We start from the raw sequence: 15,504 nt of genomic DNA, 5'->3' as shown, positions 1-15,504 counted from the left end.
GTCAGGCTTGCCTGCATCAGAGGCGATTAGAAACTCAGTCACCATCCTAAAATGAGATGATAAAACCTATCTCGTATCCAACCAGTTCAAAATGACCTGGCTTTCTTCTTAGCTGCAGGAGCCATCCAGACTCTGATCACTTGTATTTTATCCACAAAACCACCTCCCGATGAACACTGGGCAGTAAGGTCCCTCGTGGCATTTAGCAAATCACATCCTGGGTTTGGTTCGGAGGCCTGCAGCAGCAGGATCTGTCTCAGATGTTCACCTGCATCCTGGCTAAGTACAGCCAGGCCGCCTGTCAGCAAAGGCCCGGGGAAAGGCTCCAGCCCCCTTCACAGACCATCAAAGCAATCACTGGAAACAGGTGCATTTCTGAGTTCAAAGGGCAAAACATTTAACTCAAATACTCTAACGAGTGTGAGAAAGGGGGTTTCTGATCTGAGCTTCTATGCAAGTCCATCTGGCAAAACCCTTCCCATAAATCACGATGTGCAATGACCTGGTCAAGCCCATCTGTTCCGATAGTATGACAGTTCTGGAACTACGACACGCATGAGGCTGGCTGTCGCATGTCATTGCCTGAGATCCTGCAACTCGCACCTGACCTGTGTGGACTTGGGGGTGGGGGGTTGTCCTGGAAGACTGAGCCCTTAACCTGTGGGATCTGAACCCATGTCCAGGCACACAGTGTCAGAATTAATTGTTTGGTGGTGTTGGAAATAAAAACAAACACACTGGACCATATCACAGCCATTACTCTTCAGGCCTCAGAGCAGATAAGGTGGCCATGGAGAGGGCGCATGAGGTGCCCAAGGTCACAGCGAACGAGGAGGGGCGGGACTCTAACTCCAGCTACGTCGCAGCCAGCGCTCTGGGTCTCCACACCACACACTGGTTGAAGTGCCTTTTCCACCCGTGGGAGAGCTCTCTCCTCCTCCTCGCCATTCACACCAGCTCCTTGAGGTTTCCCTGGGGACTCGTCCACATCAACTGCAGAGACCCCTCTATCAACAGCTTCCCATTCAGTACCAATATTTGCACAAGGGCAGGAAAAGACTCGCCCTGCCAGCATTCAGAAACAGGCTGCTAGGGGCCTGCAGCATTTCTTGAGCTGTTTCACACTTATCTGCACTAAAACGGAAGGAGGCAGAAGACCACATTCAGGCAAGGACCCCCTGGAGCCGCAGTTTCCTCATCTGTGTACTGAGCTAGCCCCTGGCACACTGTCTGAAGAGTCAGCTGAGTGTTCATGGAAACTATAATGAACCATTCAAATGGGAGGGAGGGTTTTTAAATGTTTCTTACAGTGACTTATCCCGCTATCGGTGTTGATTCTCTCCCACTGCCCTCCCAGGTACATCTGAAGTGGTAGGAACGCGCAGGACAGTCCACACGAGTGGAAAATGCAAGGGCTCTCCCGGCCAGGCCATCATCAGTGTGCAGCGGCAGTAGTCCCGGAGGCATCCGCTCAGCCCCTCCAGCAGTCCCCGTGTCTGTCACCCTTATCTCGAAGCCCTGGGCCTCTTATCACCCATCTACCCAATTCCACACTGCAAAGCCCAGCGGGAAAACATCTCCCGAGGCTTCAGACAAAGGCAACAATCACCTTTTCTGCATTTCCTGCTGTAAAACATATGCCATAAAATGCTCCCTTTTCATGTTGGGAGGGGCTGAGGAATGGACGCACAATGGCCACACCTACCCTCTGGAACACCTGCCCCAGTGATGGGGGAGAGATGCTCCAGCCTGAGGACAGGGTCATTATCCCTGCCCCAAACCCCCGCTGCTCCTCTGCCTGGCAGTCCTCTCGTCCTGAGGTCCAACCCACGTTCACGCTCCCCCCACGACACCTTGTTCATCTCACCCATCATACCAAGGCAGTCATCCTCCAGGCTCCCCAGGTGGGGGCCTGAACCCCGGCCACTCCAAGGACCACATGTCGGGCTCCCTCACCAGAATGTGGCAGGCAGGGACAACGCCCAGCTCGCTTCTGCATCACAGAGCCAGGCAGTGAGCAAGCTCCAAGTCAAAGTTTGCTGAGTCGCTACTGGCCAAATGTTCGCTTTCGGTGTGAGTGTGTCTGTGTGTGACGTTACCATGTGCAATGGAACGAGTAAAGCCCAGTGGAAAGTGCTGAGCTTCGGAATGATGCCAGGTTCTGAATGCCACCTCTGTCCCTTACTTTAACTCTTACAAGGTTCCCAGTGTCTCTGAGCCTCAGCTTCATCATCTGTAAAACGGGTCTGTCCCCTGGTCGGCTTTACAGATGGGTGACGAACGCCTTAGTTGGATGCCTCCCTCAGAGCAGGAAGTCAGTCAACAGCAGCCATCTGACCAGGCTGTGAGTAAGCTGGGGGGGCTCTGCGAGAAAGCTTTGCTATGCAACACCAGAACCCTTGCCCCTGCCTGGAGCTGTGAGAAAGTGAGAGCGCCAGAGCGGGTTCCCAGGTGGACTTCCCGCTTTGATTCGGAAAGGGAAACAGGAGCCCCTCCTCCTCCAACAGCTGAAAATAGGAGATGCCAATAGACTCTGACCTTGCTTGGGGCTGGGCAGGGCTCTATGGAAACCAGGCTTGGCTCTTTGCAGGGAGCTGGGAGAGGCGCTGGTTACTTACTCCGAGAGCTGTGCCAGGAGCCCTGCCCCAGCCCTCGCCTCTGATTTGCACGTCAGAGGCTGGGTGAGGGTGTCAGCCCCCGAGGAGCCTCGATTGTGGAGTAATAAGCCTGTGGCCAAGTGGACCGTTCTTTCCCTCCAGGCCCCCATCTACTACCCACTCTCCCAAGAAACACACCTGCCACAACATCCCGTCACCTGCCACCAACTGCACTGTCCCGGGTCCTCAGAAAAATCAGTGATACCCCAGAAGCTGAAGGGCTCTCGTCTCAATTGCGAAGGTTTCCCCCACAGGCAAGATGGCCTTGCAGGCCCCAGCTAACCTCAGCACGTCACCTCTGGGGCTGTGAGGACTTCTGGTCTCCCAAGGATGTCCAGCTAGGTGGAGGAGACCCACACCCACGTCAGGTTACAAAACCCTTTCTGCTCCCTTAACTTACTGAGCCCCTCAAGGTCCCTGGGAAACAGATGTCACCACCTCCGTGCTCAAGGACGAAGACCGAGGCTCGAGGGCACCGCACACTGAGCAGAGCGCCGAAGCCCGAAGTCGTGAACACGGGGCGCAGTTGACCAGCCAGGCTGAGGCTCTGGTTCACCGGCTGAGATGGAAATACCTGACAGATGGCTCCTGAGGTCTCTTCTGGGGCTGACCACTAAGGTTCTGGGGTGCGCGCCTTGTCACCAAAAGCCACCAAGTTAAGAAGAGGAAGTCCTGAGTCTTAGGGTCTAATCAGAAGGCCTTGTTTATACACATAGTGAAGCCGAGGCCCAGTGAGCAAGCCGGCCACAGGAGGCAAACGAAGAGGAGGAAAACACTCTGCGCTCAGGACGGCTTCATGACGGAGGGTTGCCCGAGAGGGTCTGGAAGGATGGCCAGAAGTGGAAACGGGGTGAGGAAGGGCATCAGGAGGGGCACCAGCACCAACAAAGGCACAGCGGTGAGCGCAGGCAGGACCTGCACCAGGCCCGGAAGGAGCCCAGCTTAGACATCACACTGATGAGCGGAAGGGGCCCCGCGTGACCGCAGCTACAACTCTCCTGGGTCCTAGAGGCGGGCAGATGAGGACCTTGCACCTGCTTTTGTGGGAAGAAAAGCACGTCCGCGCTCAGAGCTGGATCCTGGAAAGGCTCTGGGGCCTGCAGAACGCTAGCATCTGCAGGTGTCTGGCCTGGGAAGGAAGCCTGCATCCTGCCGTGAACACACCTCCTGCCATCCAGTGACAGGGGACCAGCAGATGGGACAGAAGGTGGCCAAGTGAGCAGACGGTCACAGCATTTTATAAGTCTTTCACAAAGGAGTCACATCCTTGGCTTTGGGAATCCGAGTGGCTGGGGATGAGGACGTGCCACCAGGGCAACAGGCACTTGGCTCTAAAGGCAGAAAGGACAGGGATCCCGCCTCCCCAAAGGTGTGGGGCAGACGTGCCTGCCTCCTCCTTAGACTCAGAAGACTGGAACTGGAAGAGATCTTGGGAGAACAGGTCCGAGAACCCCATTTTACAGATGAGGAAACTGAGACCAAGGAAGGAAAGGTGGCTTGCCTAAAACCCGCCACATGAGTCGGGGCAGAGCCAGAAACAGGGCCACAGACAGGCTGAAGTCAAAGCTGCCACACAGGTGTGCCATAGGCTAAGACACAGGAGACAGCAGGCTGGAGAAGAGTCGGGAGGAGGAGGGCTCACAGTGCCAGGTGCTGGGGACAGAAAGGAGAACTCTAAGTCTGGCGCTCAGGAAGCAGCTGGACACGGAACTGTCCCTGCAGGCGTGGGGAGTAAAGGCCGGACAAACAGGCGCCTCCCTGAGACAGAAGGGCAAGGACCGCTGTGTCTGAGGGGCGAGAACAAGGAGCTTGAGCTAAATGGGTCAGTCTTCTCAGGTGGAGGTAAGGCCAACTTCAAGGTCAGTCTTTGTGGGGTCTGGACTACATATCTGTGGTCAAGATTCAGAAGGGGCCCGGCCGGTGTGGCTCAGTGGGTGGGCATCCACCCACGCACCAAGAGGTCCCCAGTTCAATTCCCGGTCAGGGCACATGCCCAGGTTGTGGGCCCGATCCCCAGTGGGGGGCATGCGGGAGGTGGCCAATCGGCGTTCTCTCTCATCGATGTTTCTATCTCTCTCCTTCTCCCTTCCTCTCTCTCTCTCTCTCTCTCTCTCTCTCTAATCAATAAAGAAAAAAGAAATTTAAGAGTCAGAAGGGGAGCTGTGGGGCACATCACGGTCCAGTAGAGGCCAGCGAGGCTCCAGCAGCAGCTCGGGGTCCGGACCTTGCCAAACCTGTGATCTGTGCCGGTGCCAATAGGCACAGCCTGTGACTCTCCAGCGATGCTTGGCAGCCCGGGAGCAGCAGCAGAGGAAACAGATGGGCCTGAATGTCAAGGGGAGGCCTGGGGACGGTCATGGGGGCAGGAGGATCCAAGGGCAAGTGAGGACACAGGTGAGATGGCTGAGGCTCTGCCAAGCTGGGAGGCAAAGGCGGGAAGAGGCCGGGAGAAGGGGGAACGAGGCCGGGAGAAGGGGGAAGGAGGCCGGGAGAAGGGGGAAGGAGGCCGGGAGAAGGGGGAAGGAGGCCGGGAGAAGGGGGAAGGAGGCCGGGAGAAGGGGGAAGGAGGCCGGGAGAAGGGGGAAGGAGGCAGGAAGGGTCGTCAAGGGCCATGGCCAGATGGAGAGGGACTGGAAAGACGGAATCGAGGGGGATTTCATCGAATGGGGAATAGCAGACGTCTGGATCTTGGCATGACTGCTGGGACAAGACCCACGGTGAATCTGGGTGAGGTTTGGTCAGCTGAAGCTTCAGTGGGAGGAAACAGTGTCCAGAATATTCAGAAGGATCAACAATCTGAACTCTGAGGTTGCCAAAGGCCGGAGGGATGGGGAGGGCAGTGCTGAGGTCAGAGGGCAGGGAACTGGAAAGGAACAGGACAGGACAGGGGGGTGGAAAGCAAAGGGCTGGCCTGCTGCTCCCAGGGCCCTGGTGGGCTGGAGTGAGAGCCTGCAGCTGGGAAATGGAGACTCAGGACCATCACTCAAAGAGGTGGCTGGGGTGTTCAGGGCGACAGCCAGGGGCTGAGGGGAGGGGCTGAGGGCAGACAGGGTGTCCGGAAGGTGTGAGGGGTCAGCTGGTGGGAGCAGGGGGGAGGGTCTTCCTGGGAGGCACTGTAACCAGGACTATTTAAGTCCTGATTCCACTATTTCATCTGTGGACGCAGCATCACACTAACAGTCTCAGGCAGACCCAACTCCCAGGCATCAATTCTGACATCTTCACTGTCCAACTGTCACGTGGAGCTCCCAGGAAGTATCTAAAAAGTGTCTTTCACCACATCTGAGGACCTCCTGGCCTAGCTTAAGCATCACCTATCAGGGAACCCACCTTTGTACACACTGTCTATTAACAGCACTGCCCGTACTCTGTCTGCCTGCCCCTTGCTGTCTTGTCTGCCCCTTGCTCTGTCTGTCTGCCCCTTGCTCTGTCTGCCTGCCCCTTGCTCTGTCTGCCTGCCCCTTGCTGTCTTGTCTGCCCCTTGCTCTGTCTGTCTGCCCCTTGCTCTGTCTGTCTGCCCCTTGCTGTCTTGTCTGCCCCTTGCTCTGTCTGTCTGTCTGCCCCTTGCTCTGTCTGTCTGTCTGCCCCTTGCTCTGTCTGTCTGTCTGCCCCTTGCTCTGTCTGTCTGCCCTTTGCTCTGTCTGTCTGCCCCTTGCTCTGTCTGTCTGCCCCTTGCTCTGTCTGTCTGCCCCCTTACTCTGTCTGTCTGCCCCTTGCTCTGTCCGTCTGCCCCTTGCTCTGTCTGTCTGCCCCTTTACTCTGCCTTATATTTCTCAACACGTCTTACTGCCTGTCAGATCATATTTGTGTTCACTGCTTTATCCATAGTGCTTAGAATGGGGTCCATGCGTAAGCGAAGGAGGCACTCACTAAACGTTTTTAGATGGTTGAATAAATTACCTTAGAAACTCAAAGCTACATTTATCCGGGGAGGGAGACCCTGGAGTCATTCCTGCTTTCTAAATCAGGGATTCCGAGCGGCGTGAGTTCACTCACTCCAGCACCTCCACTGTGAACGCTCGTCTCAGGCAGAGCAAGGGAAGTCTTTGCTGACCTAACACAACCACCTGGAGCCTGCAAGATGGTTCTCGGGCAATGCCAGGACCTGCTCCGAATGCCCGGCCCCCAGCCCGGCTGCGACTCAGCCGTGTTCACAGCACCTACTCTCCACACCCAGCAAGACTTCCGGAGAGGATGGTGGTGCAGCCTCTTCCGCTGGTTAAAAATAAAAGCAGCAGCCCTACTGGTGTGGCTCAGTGGTTGAGCGTTGACCCATGCACCAACAGGTCACTGGTTCAAGTCCTAGTCAAGGCACATGCCCAGGTTGTGGGCCAAATCCCCAGTGGGGGGCATATAGGAGGTAGCCAATCAATGTTTCTATTTCTCTCTCCCTCTTCCTTCCTCTCTCTCTAAAACCAATAAAGAAAAAAATAAAAGCAGCTCCTCTGGAAGAATATCTATGATGGTTCCTCCCTACTCTAGAAATACGCCCAAAGGGCACCCCTGCGCTTGGACATGCCTCCCTAATGTGTCCCCATGCACGACGTAAACGTTTTTTCTCTCTTCCTCTCCCGGCTGCTGGCCGCCTCAAGGGTGGGCATCGTGGCTGTGTTTCACTTGGGCACCATCACCGCCATCCCGATGCTCGTCATGGCAACAATCTCACAGTTTCACTCCTATGTTTCTCCACCAATTTCTAGCAACTGTGGATCTGCGATTAGCAATGAAAAGCTAATCTGTCGCGAAAGGAATCACAGGATACATACCGCGACCTGGGCAGAGTCGAGGAACTGGAGGCCAAAGTAGTCGGTTTCCACGAGGTCCAAGTGGTACACAATCTGGTCAAACAGGTCCTGGCCTTTGGCATGTTTCTGGAAGGCAAGTGGAGAGAGGAAAATTTAGAACGTGACTGCAAGGTAAGAAAACAAAGGTATTTTTAAAAACCACTTTTCTCTGCATATTGTCTATGCGTACGTGTCACAGTTTACAAAATTCTAAAATTTTCATTGGCTTTCATGTAACACAAACTCCTGATTAAATCTAAGCATTCCCAATGACAAAAACAAAAACACATCAAACAACAACTTCATTAGGGAACCAATACCGTACCATGAAAACTCGTAAATAAACGGGGGGCTGGGGTGGGGATTCAAGTGTTGATTCTGCCTTTAGCTGCAGGGGTATGACACTCCCAAGATAAAACAGAGGCTCAAATCTTCATGACCTGAGACCAGGCGACGATTCCTTAGACGTGACACCCAAAGCACGAGCAACAAAAGAAAAACGTCAACTGGGTACCATAAAAAATGTGAAACTTTTATGCTTCAGAGGACACCAAGACATCAAGAAAGCATGAAGACAGCCCAGAATGGGAGAAAGAGTTTGCAAATCCTATGTCTGATACGGGACTTCTACCTAGAATCCATGAACCACTGCAGCTCAATAACGAAAAGGCAAACCTGCCGTTAAAGAATGAGCCAAGGGCCCTGGCCGGTTTGGCGCAGCGGTTGGAGCGTCGGCCTGCGGTACTGAGAGACCCGGGTTCGGTTCCCGCTAAGGGCGCGTACCTCGGTTGCAGTTTGTCCCCGGCCCTGGTTGGTCGTGCGGGTGGCAGCCACTCGATGTGTCCCTTCACATCGATGTTTCTCTCTCTCTCTCCCTCCCGCTCTATCTGAACAAAAAATGGAAAAATGTCCTCGAGTGAGGATGAAAAAAAAAAAAAGAATGAGCCAAGGATAGAGAGTTCTCCGTAAGCCCAAGAAGCACATGAAAAGGTGCTCACCATCATCAGTCATTAGGAAGACGCAGATCAAACCCATAATCAGACACCAATGCACACTCACTAGAATGGCTGTAACGGAGAAGATAATAAATATTGGAGAAACTGGCACCCTCGTGTACTGTTGATGGGAATGAAAAACTGTGTAGCCACTTGAGGGAATAGCCTAACAGGTCCTCAAACGGTAAAACATAGTTACCATCTGACTCAGCAATTGCACTCCTAGGTATATATTTCAAAAAATATGAAAATAATGATATTCACACAGAAACTTGAACAAAAATTTTCATGGCAGCATTATTCATACCAGCCCCAAAGTGGAAGCAAGCCACATGTCTGTTAAGTGATGAATGGATAATTAAACTGTGGTCTCATCCATCAAACAGAATAGTGTTTTGCCATAAAAAGGAATGAAATTCCAACCCGTGCTACAACATGGACCTTGAAAACTGAAAACGAAGCGAAAGAAGCCCGTTACAAAAGACCACATAGTCCATGCAATGTCCAGAACAGGTCAATTTAGAAACAGAAATGAACGTAGTAGTTGCTTAGGGCTGGAGGGTTTGTGGGGCGACCACTAAGGTGAGTTGGGGGGGCGGGCACAGGGGTTAATGAAATGTTCTAAGACGGGTGGTGTTGATGCACACTATTCTAAGAATACACTAAAAGCCACTGGATTGTACCCTTCGGACAGGTAAACTGCATCATATGTAAATGTCAATAAAGCTATCAAAAATAGCAGAGGGGCACATTATTTCAATTATTGCCAACAAATAAATGAAGAAGGAATAAAAGAATTGCAGTATCACACATTCGCAACTTCTACTGAATGGTGGCTCTGAGCTTTGGGCACCAGTGGCTGCTAGCTCCCCAGAGGGAGACAACCAGCCCTTACGAGCCTCCTGATGAAGAACACCCCCACCCGACACAGCATCCGGCTCCCCACCCTCTCTCACGCACTAGCGACCACCAAAGGCTGGAAACGCAGATGCTCAAAACAACCGGGACCACAATCAGCAAGCTCCAGCCTGTGGGAAACCTAGACTCCTCAGGACACACGACCCAGTTTCTTCAACAAACAGAATATAGAAAAAGAGAAGAGATGAAGGGGACTCCTACAGCCTAAAAGAGTTAAAAGACTTTCTTTTTTACTTTTTAAAAATAGGTTTGTATTGATTTTTTAGAGAGAGAGAGAGAGAGAGAGAGATAAAAATATCGACGTGAGAGAGAAACATCGATCGGTTGCCTCCTGCACGCCCCCCACTGGCGACTGAGCCTGCAACCCGGGCATGTGCCCTGACTGGGAATCTAACTGAGACCTCTCAGTCCATGGGACGACGCTCAGCCCACTGAGCCACACTGGCTGAGCAAGACATCTTTTTTTAAGGCAAAACTAAACTGCAGTGTTCAGGAATGCACACTTGGGTGATAACATATGGAAAGAGAGTAAAGAAGTGATTGAAATAAAGGCAGGGTAGTTGTTGTTCTTGGAGTCAGGTGGGGATGTGACTGGGCGGGGCCCAGGGTGGACTTCCGGCTGCCTGGCAGGGTTCCAGCTGTTGACCTGGATGGTGGTACCTCTGTTTTATTTGTACGTCTGTAATTGTGTTATACGAAATAACAACAAAAAGTAGAAACAAAAATCAAAACAAAGTCCCTGGAAATACTCCTCTGCAAGCAACAATCTGACGGAGCAGCTGGCTCGACGTGTAGAGGTCTCCACCGCGTTCTCGGAAAAATAAGGGAGTGGGGGGCCAAAAGGGGGAAACAACCGCACTCCAGTCACAGGGCCACAGAACTGGGGCCACCAAAACTCCACAATACCAGTCAGCCGTTATAAAAGAAAAGTACGAAGATGAGATAGAAATAAGGAAACGTCTCATGGCAACATTTGATACGGAGACTAGAGAGGAGGAAGACGCTGTGACTCCAACTACATAAAAACATGTAGCATTGTTCACGGGGTGCTCGAGCAAAACAGGAAATCTGCAAAAACTACAGCAGCTGTGTTCGGATGGGGGCACTATGGATGGTTTCCCTCCCAAGTTTTCACACTGATCCTTCAGCAGTTGTCAGACAGCAAATGCAATTAAAAAAAAAAAAAAATCACCACTCTGGCATTCTTCCTCCTTGCCCACAACAATCCACCTTGTATTTTTTCCTATTACGTTCTGGTGCTATTGGGCCTGTGCAACACTTGCTATCACGGAGCCCATGACTCATTAGCAGGTTTCCTTGGGACAGAACTAGTTAGAGTATAGCGTGAGTGGCCAGACAAAGCAACAAGATTTGGGCTAGAGCAAGAGATCTGTGCTCTGGTCCCAGATGCGCCACTAACTGTGACCTGAAACCCATTCACAATTCCCCCAAATCGATGTGGCCATCCAGGGCTTCTCCTGCAGCTGTAAAATGGACATGGCATATACACTGAGTATACAAGGCCACCCAAAGGCAACTGGCCCCACAGCCCACCTCCTCCCCACCTGGGTCTATTTGATGCAGGGCTCGCTATCCAGGTATGTGATTTTAACACAGAGTATGACCTGATAAAACAGAGTTCTGCACACGGCCAGGGAGGGAGGTTAGCCCAAGTCTGTGTCTAGGTCACTCCAAATCTCACTTTTCTGATGTTTTTCTAAAATGGACCTAATTTAGGAAGAGCGCAAGGTAGAGGTCGAGGAAAGAACCTTTCCCGGGTGGTGAGTGCCCTGCCGGGCCTGACCGGCTGCTCTGCTGGCAGACCCTCGGCTGGAGCAGAGGGGGCGGGCAGAGGGTCCGGTGGGGAGTAAATGCCATTTTTACTCCCTTGGAAACACTTCCCCCCACTCAGCTCTCTTCACCAAGTATGCGCTTTGAGCGGAAGAGAGAATTCCCAATGGGTCTTTCCAGCCCTAAAAAGAAGCTGGTAAAACGACGAGGGCTGGAATAGAGGGATCCTCAGAACACAGGCCCCAATGGGGTGGGGGGAGGAGTGAAGACAGGGGTCAAGGCCGCAGCTCTTGAACCCACCATCTCTCACTGCTTCCGGCCTGCAGAGTAGCTCCAGGTAACTTGTCGTCTGCACTGCCGGCCGGGACATCCCACCCGGGGCAGCCTAGAAGCCCACAGATTGTCATTCCAGGCGCAGCCCAAATACCCCCTCCTTCAGCAGCTCCCCTGCCTGCCCAGGGCAGTGCCCCTCCTCTGTGTTCCCACAGCAGGCCCGGGCCTTTATCACACACCCTTTCACAGGGCTCCTGGGTTACTAACTTCAGACTGAGCACTCCCTGAGGGCGGGGCCAGCTGCGTTCATCTGAGCACCACCCCCGCCCTCCATCCCAAAGCAGTGTCCATACTGTCTGTCTGCTGCATGGATGGAAGGATGGATGGAAGGATGGACAGGTGAACAGGGATGTGTGTGGGGTCGGGGGCCAAGAAGCAGCCCTTCCGGATGGGCCATGCACAGACAACAGTCTGATATTTCACAAGCAGTGGGCCTAAACACGGGACGACACTCATGAAAATCCTTTTAAATTAAGTATTCCAGGAACACGCACCCCGGGAGCGGTGCTGCACTTCCTGGGCTATTTACCTAAACACAATCTCATGGCTGTTACGCGCAGCGCTGTCTGGTGGTTACAATAGGAGATCCGTGAATGTGACAAGACGAGAAGGCACTCCTTGTCAGCTCACTGTCAACTAGGTCTCCCCCTCCGTGACGAATCCATTCATCCAACAAATATTTACCAACTGCTCACCGAATGCCAGCCATTATTCTAGGTGTCGGCGTACACAGGGCTCAGAGTCTGGAAGGAAGTAGCTACAGGAAGCCCTCACCAAATAAGTCCTTCCGGAAAGCAAGTCACCCACGCCAGAGGCAGCAATGCCACTACCTCCCTGCCTTCCTGAGCAGAACAGATACAACGTAAAACCTTACTAAGTCCAGGTCACCATTCTGGAATCCCATGATGCTCCGTCGCCTTTTTTTTTTTATCTTCACCCAAAGCATTTATCTTCAGATAGAGCGGGGGCGGGGGGACGAGAGAGAAACATCGATGTGAGAGAGACACATCGACTGGTGCCACCCACACGACCCAACCGAGGCCAGGGACAAACTGCAACTGAGGTACGTGCCCTTGGCAGGAATTGAACCCGGGCCTCTATGGTCCGAGGGCCAATGCTCTAATCACTGAGCCAAACCGGCCAGGGCGCTCCATCGACTTTAAGACACACAGAGCGAGCTGTCCCCAAACACAGCAGGGTGGAGAACTGCCCTCGAGTCTCGCATCCATGTCGTCTTGTTTATCTTCCTCCCATCTCTACCCGTCACTTTTCACGGGGACCAACAACCAGTGGTTTTGAGTCGGCATGTCTCTCTGTAGCAGCTCCTTCAGATCTGACAGCAGCTAAAAATAACTGAACTCATTAAAATCATGTGTAAAATAGGAGTACAGAGTTGCCAACTGAAGACTGGGTCAGGCAGGCAGCCAGCAGGGAAAGGTATGGACATCCTGCTATCTTTGCTGGGCAGTCGGTCGGAGGTTCCTAGCCATGCTCCTGATAAGGAAGACTGCTGGATAGCTGATGTCTTAACTGCCTCCCCCAATAAATTAACTTTCCTGACCCTCTTAGATAACAGGCAAGTTGGCAATGTCTTGCTGCAACCTGACCCAAGTGCGGTGTCACAGGTCCTGGAAGAACAAAGGAGACCGAAGCCAATCCATCCAGGTCTCATTAGTCTCAATAGCATAAGAGCCAGGTATCACAGGCAGGTTTGAAAGGAGGACATGGGCTGTGGGGAGTGTGCCAGCCAGGAGTATACCTCTTAGTCGTGAACTAAAATGGAAAGCACGACATCAAGGCATGAAAGGTGTTCAGGGGCATCTCCTGCAGGCACACGAGGCTCGTCTGTGTGCGCCTGCTCCGCACCCATCAGACGGCAGTCCCTCTGCACCCGTCTTCGGAAGGCTCTCCCTTCCACCTCTATCACAGCTCAGGCCACATCGCCCCTCGTGGACCACAACACCAGTTCCGAGTGGCCCCAGGCGCCCTCCCTGCATCTAGTGTGTCCCTCCGAACACCGTCTTCGCCCTGTTTGCCGGAATGGTCCTCACACAATAGAGCCCTCAGCTCATCCCTTTCTGCACGAGAACATCCGCCTGAGGATGCAGTGCAGGCTCCTCCCTCTGGTGCCAGGGACTCCGCACAACCAGCAGTGCCCAACCCAACACACGTCTTATCACCCCACAGCTACCCTGGCTTCAGTCAAGTGCCCGACCATGTTCCCCAATGCGACGCCACACCCCCGTGGCTCTGCCTGGGTTGTTCCTTTGCTTACATCCCCGTTCCTATCCCCACCTGCAGCAAGCCAATCCCCAAGGCCAGCTTCAAGTAACCGGTGTCATTAAACTTCTCGTTGGCGACACCCTGTCGTGTTTCTCTTTGCTTCTGGGCCGCCTGATATTCCAAATGTCAATAAACATGACCACTGATATGGATTAAGGAGTATCCTCAATCTCCACAACGGTCTTCAAACAACCTGCTTTTCAGAAGTCTCATCTTCCTGGTCCATCTCTGCCAGGAATTCTCTAGAGAAAGCTGGGATGTGGGTGCAGAGCCTGGGTACTCCCGTCTGCCCTTTGGACCCCCGTGTTCTAACGCAGACTAGAACGTGGGTGTTTGGAAACTATACCACATGTGGCCCTCCCTCGTGGCTAATGAAAAGACTACACCTTATACACACAGTACTATCAAGTTCTGGGTGTTTATATACAGGTTACAAAAGAACTAAAATAACTGTGTGATAGCTTCTAAACCAAACTGCAGGCTCTGGCATTTGTTCCAATTAAATTTCACCTAATTTAGCCCTGGCTGGTTTGGCTCAGCGGTTATAATGTCGGCCCGTGGACCAAAGAGTTCCAGGTTTGATTCTGGCCAAGGGCACGTACCTAGGTTGCAGTTCAGTCCCTGGCACCAGCTGGGGTCATGCGGGAGGCATGATGTGTCTCTCTCACACCAATGTTTCTCTCTCTCTTCTTCCCTCTCTCCCTCCCACTCTATCTGAAGATAAGTGCAAAATTATCCTCTGGTGAGAATTAAAAAAAATTTTTTTTTCATCTAATTTAAATTGATCCATGATGTATCCTATTAAGAACATTATGAGTCCCAGGCTGTTACCCCATATATCAGCTGTGGATCCCAGTTTTACAACCTGCGAGGAATCTGATACGTGGGAGCGGGTGGTGGTATCTGTCTTCGGTTCCACAGTGCCAGAGCCGCCCGTCGGGTGCTGGCCTCAACCTGGTTATGAAAACTCACAACGGCACCACGGTGGTGCCATGCCACGGGGCTCAGAGGCAAACATTGGATCGGAAAACCAGTTCTACCTCTTCTCTAGCAATATGACCGCCATCTTTGGCAACACCCCGAGTCTTAGACTCTCCATCTGAAAAATGGGGTTCTCTCATCTGCCCTGTCAACCTCGCTAAGTCATTGCATTAATAGAAAAGCAAGAAAGCAAATGAGCATGCGCTGTAAACTGTGGTGTCCTAGATACACAAAGGAATTAATATTAATTTCATTCATTTCTCTCACTTGTCCACAGAACAACAAAATGTGCTCTTTGCCAAATACTCCCTACCCCCACCCCCACAGGTTGAGAACTTGCCTTAGTGGGACACCAGCAATTACATACATGAAGTGGCCCAGGGGGTCCCTGTCCCCACTACTAAGTCATCGTAACAAATATAAGCTGTTTACTCCAGGATGTCATCCACGCCAGTATCTGAAATGACCACATAAAGTTACCCTGAAATTTATCATGAGTGAGAAATACAGGAGCCACCCTCCCTTGTGCGTGGTTTTCCTTACTACGGTTTCTGTTAACCGCAGTTAACTGCAGCCCGGAATATTAAATGGAAAATTTCAGAAATAATTCATAACTTTTCAATTGCATGCCTTTCTGAGCAGCGCGACAAAATCTCGAGTGGTCCAGCTCCGTCCCTCCTGGGACATGACTCATCCCTTTGCCCATCGGATCTGCAGAGACCACGACCCCCGCCTGTTAGTCCGTGACAGCCATCGCAGTCC

The 15,504-nt window shown here is 52.5% G+C and overlaps 1 protein-coding gene across 3 annotated transcripts in view; it reads right to left on the bottom strand.

Moving 5' to 3' along the window:
* The window catches only part of EPB41L4B (erythrocyte membrane protein band 4.1 like 4B), a 124,964-nt gene that overhangs the window by 81,959 nt on the left and 27,501 nt on the right, over nt 1-15,504 (bottom strand). For all 3 annotated transcript variants that reach the window (XM_036261277.1, XM_036261276.1, XM_036261278.1), the window contains exon 2: nt 7,424-7,528. In XM_036261277.1, coding sequence (XP_036117170.1) covers nt 7,424-7,528 — 105 coding nt within the window. The remainder of the gene's footprint in view (nt 1-7,423; nt 7,529-15,504) is intronic.

This window comes from Molossus molossus, unplaced genomic scaffold (genome assembly GCF_014108415.1).
Source record: "Molossus molossus isolate mMolMol1 unplaced genomic scaffold, mMolMol1.p scaffold_m16_p_14, whole genome shotgun sequence".
Classification (NCBI taxonomy): Eukaryota; Metazoa; Chordata; class Mammalia; order Chiroptera; family Molossidae; genus Molossus; species Molossus molossus.
This window is presented reverse-complemented; position numbering and strand designations above follow the sequence as displayed.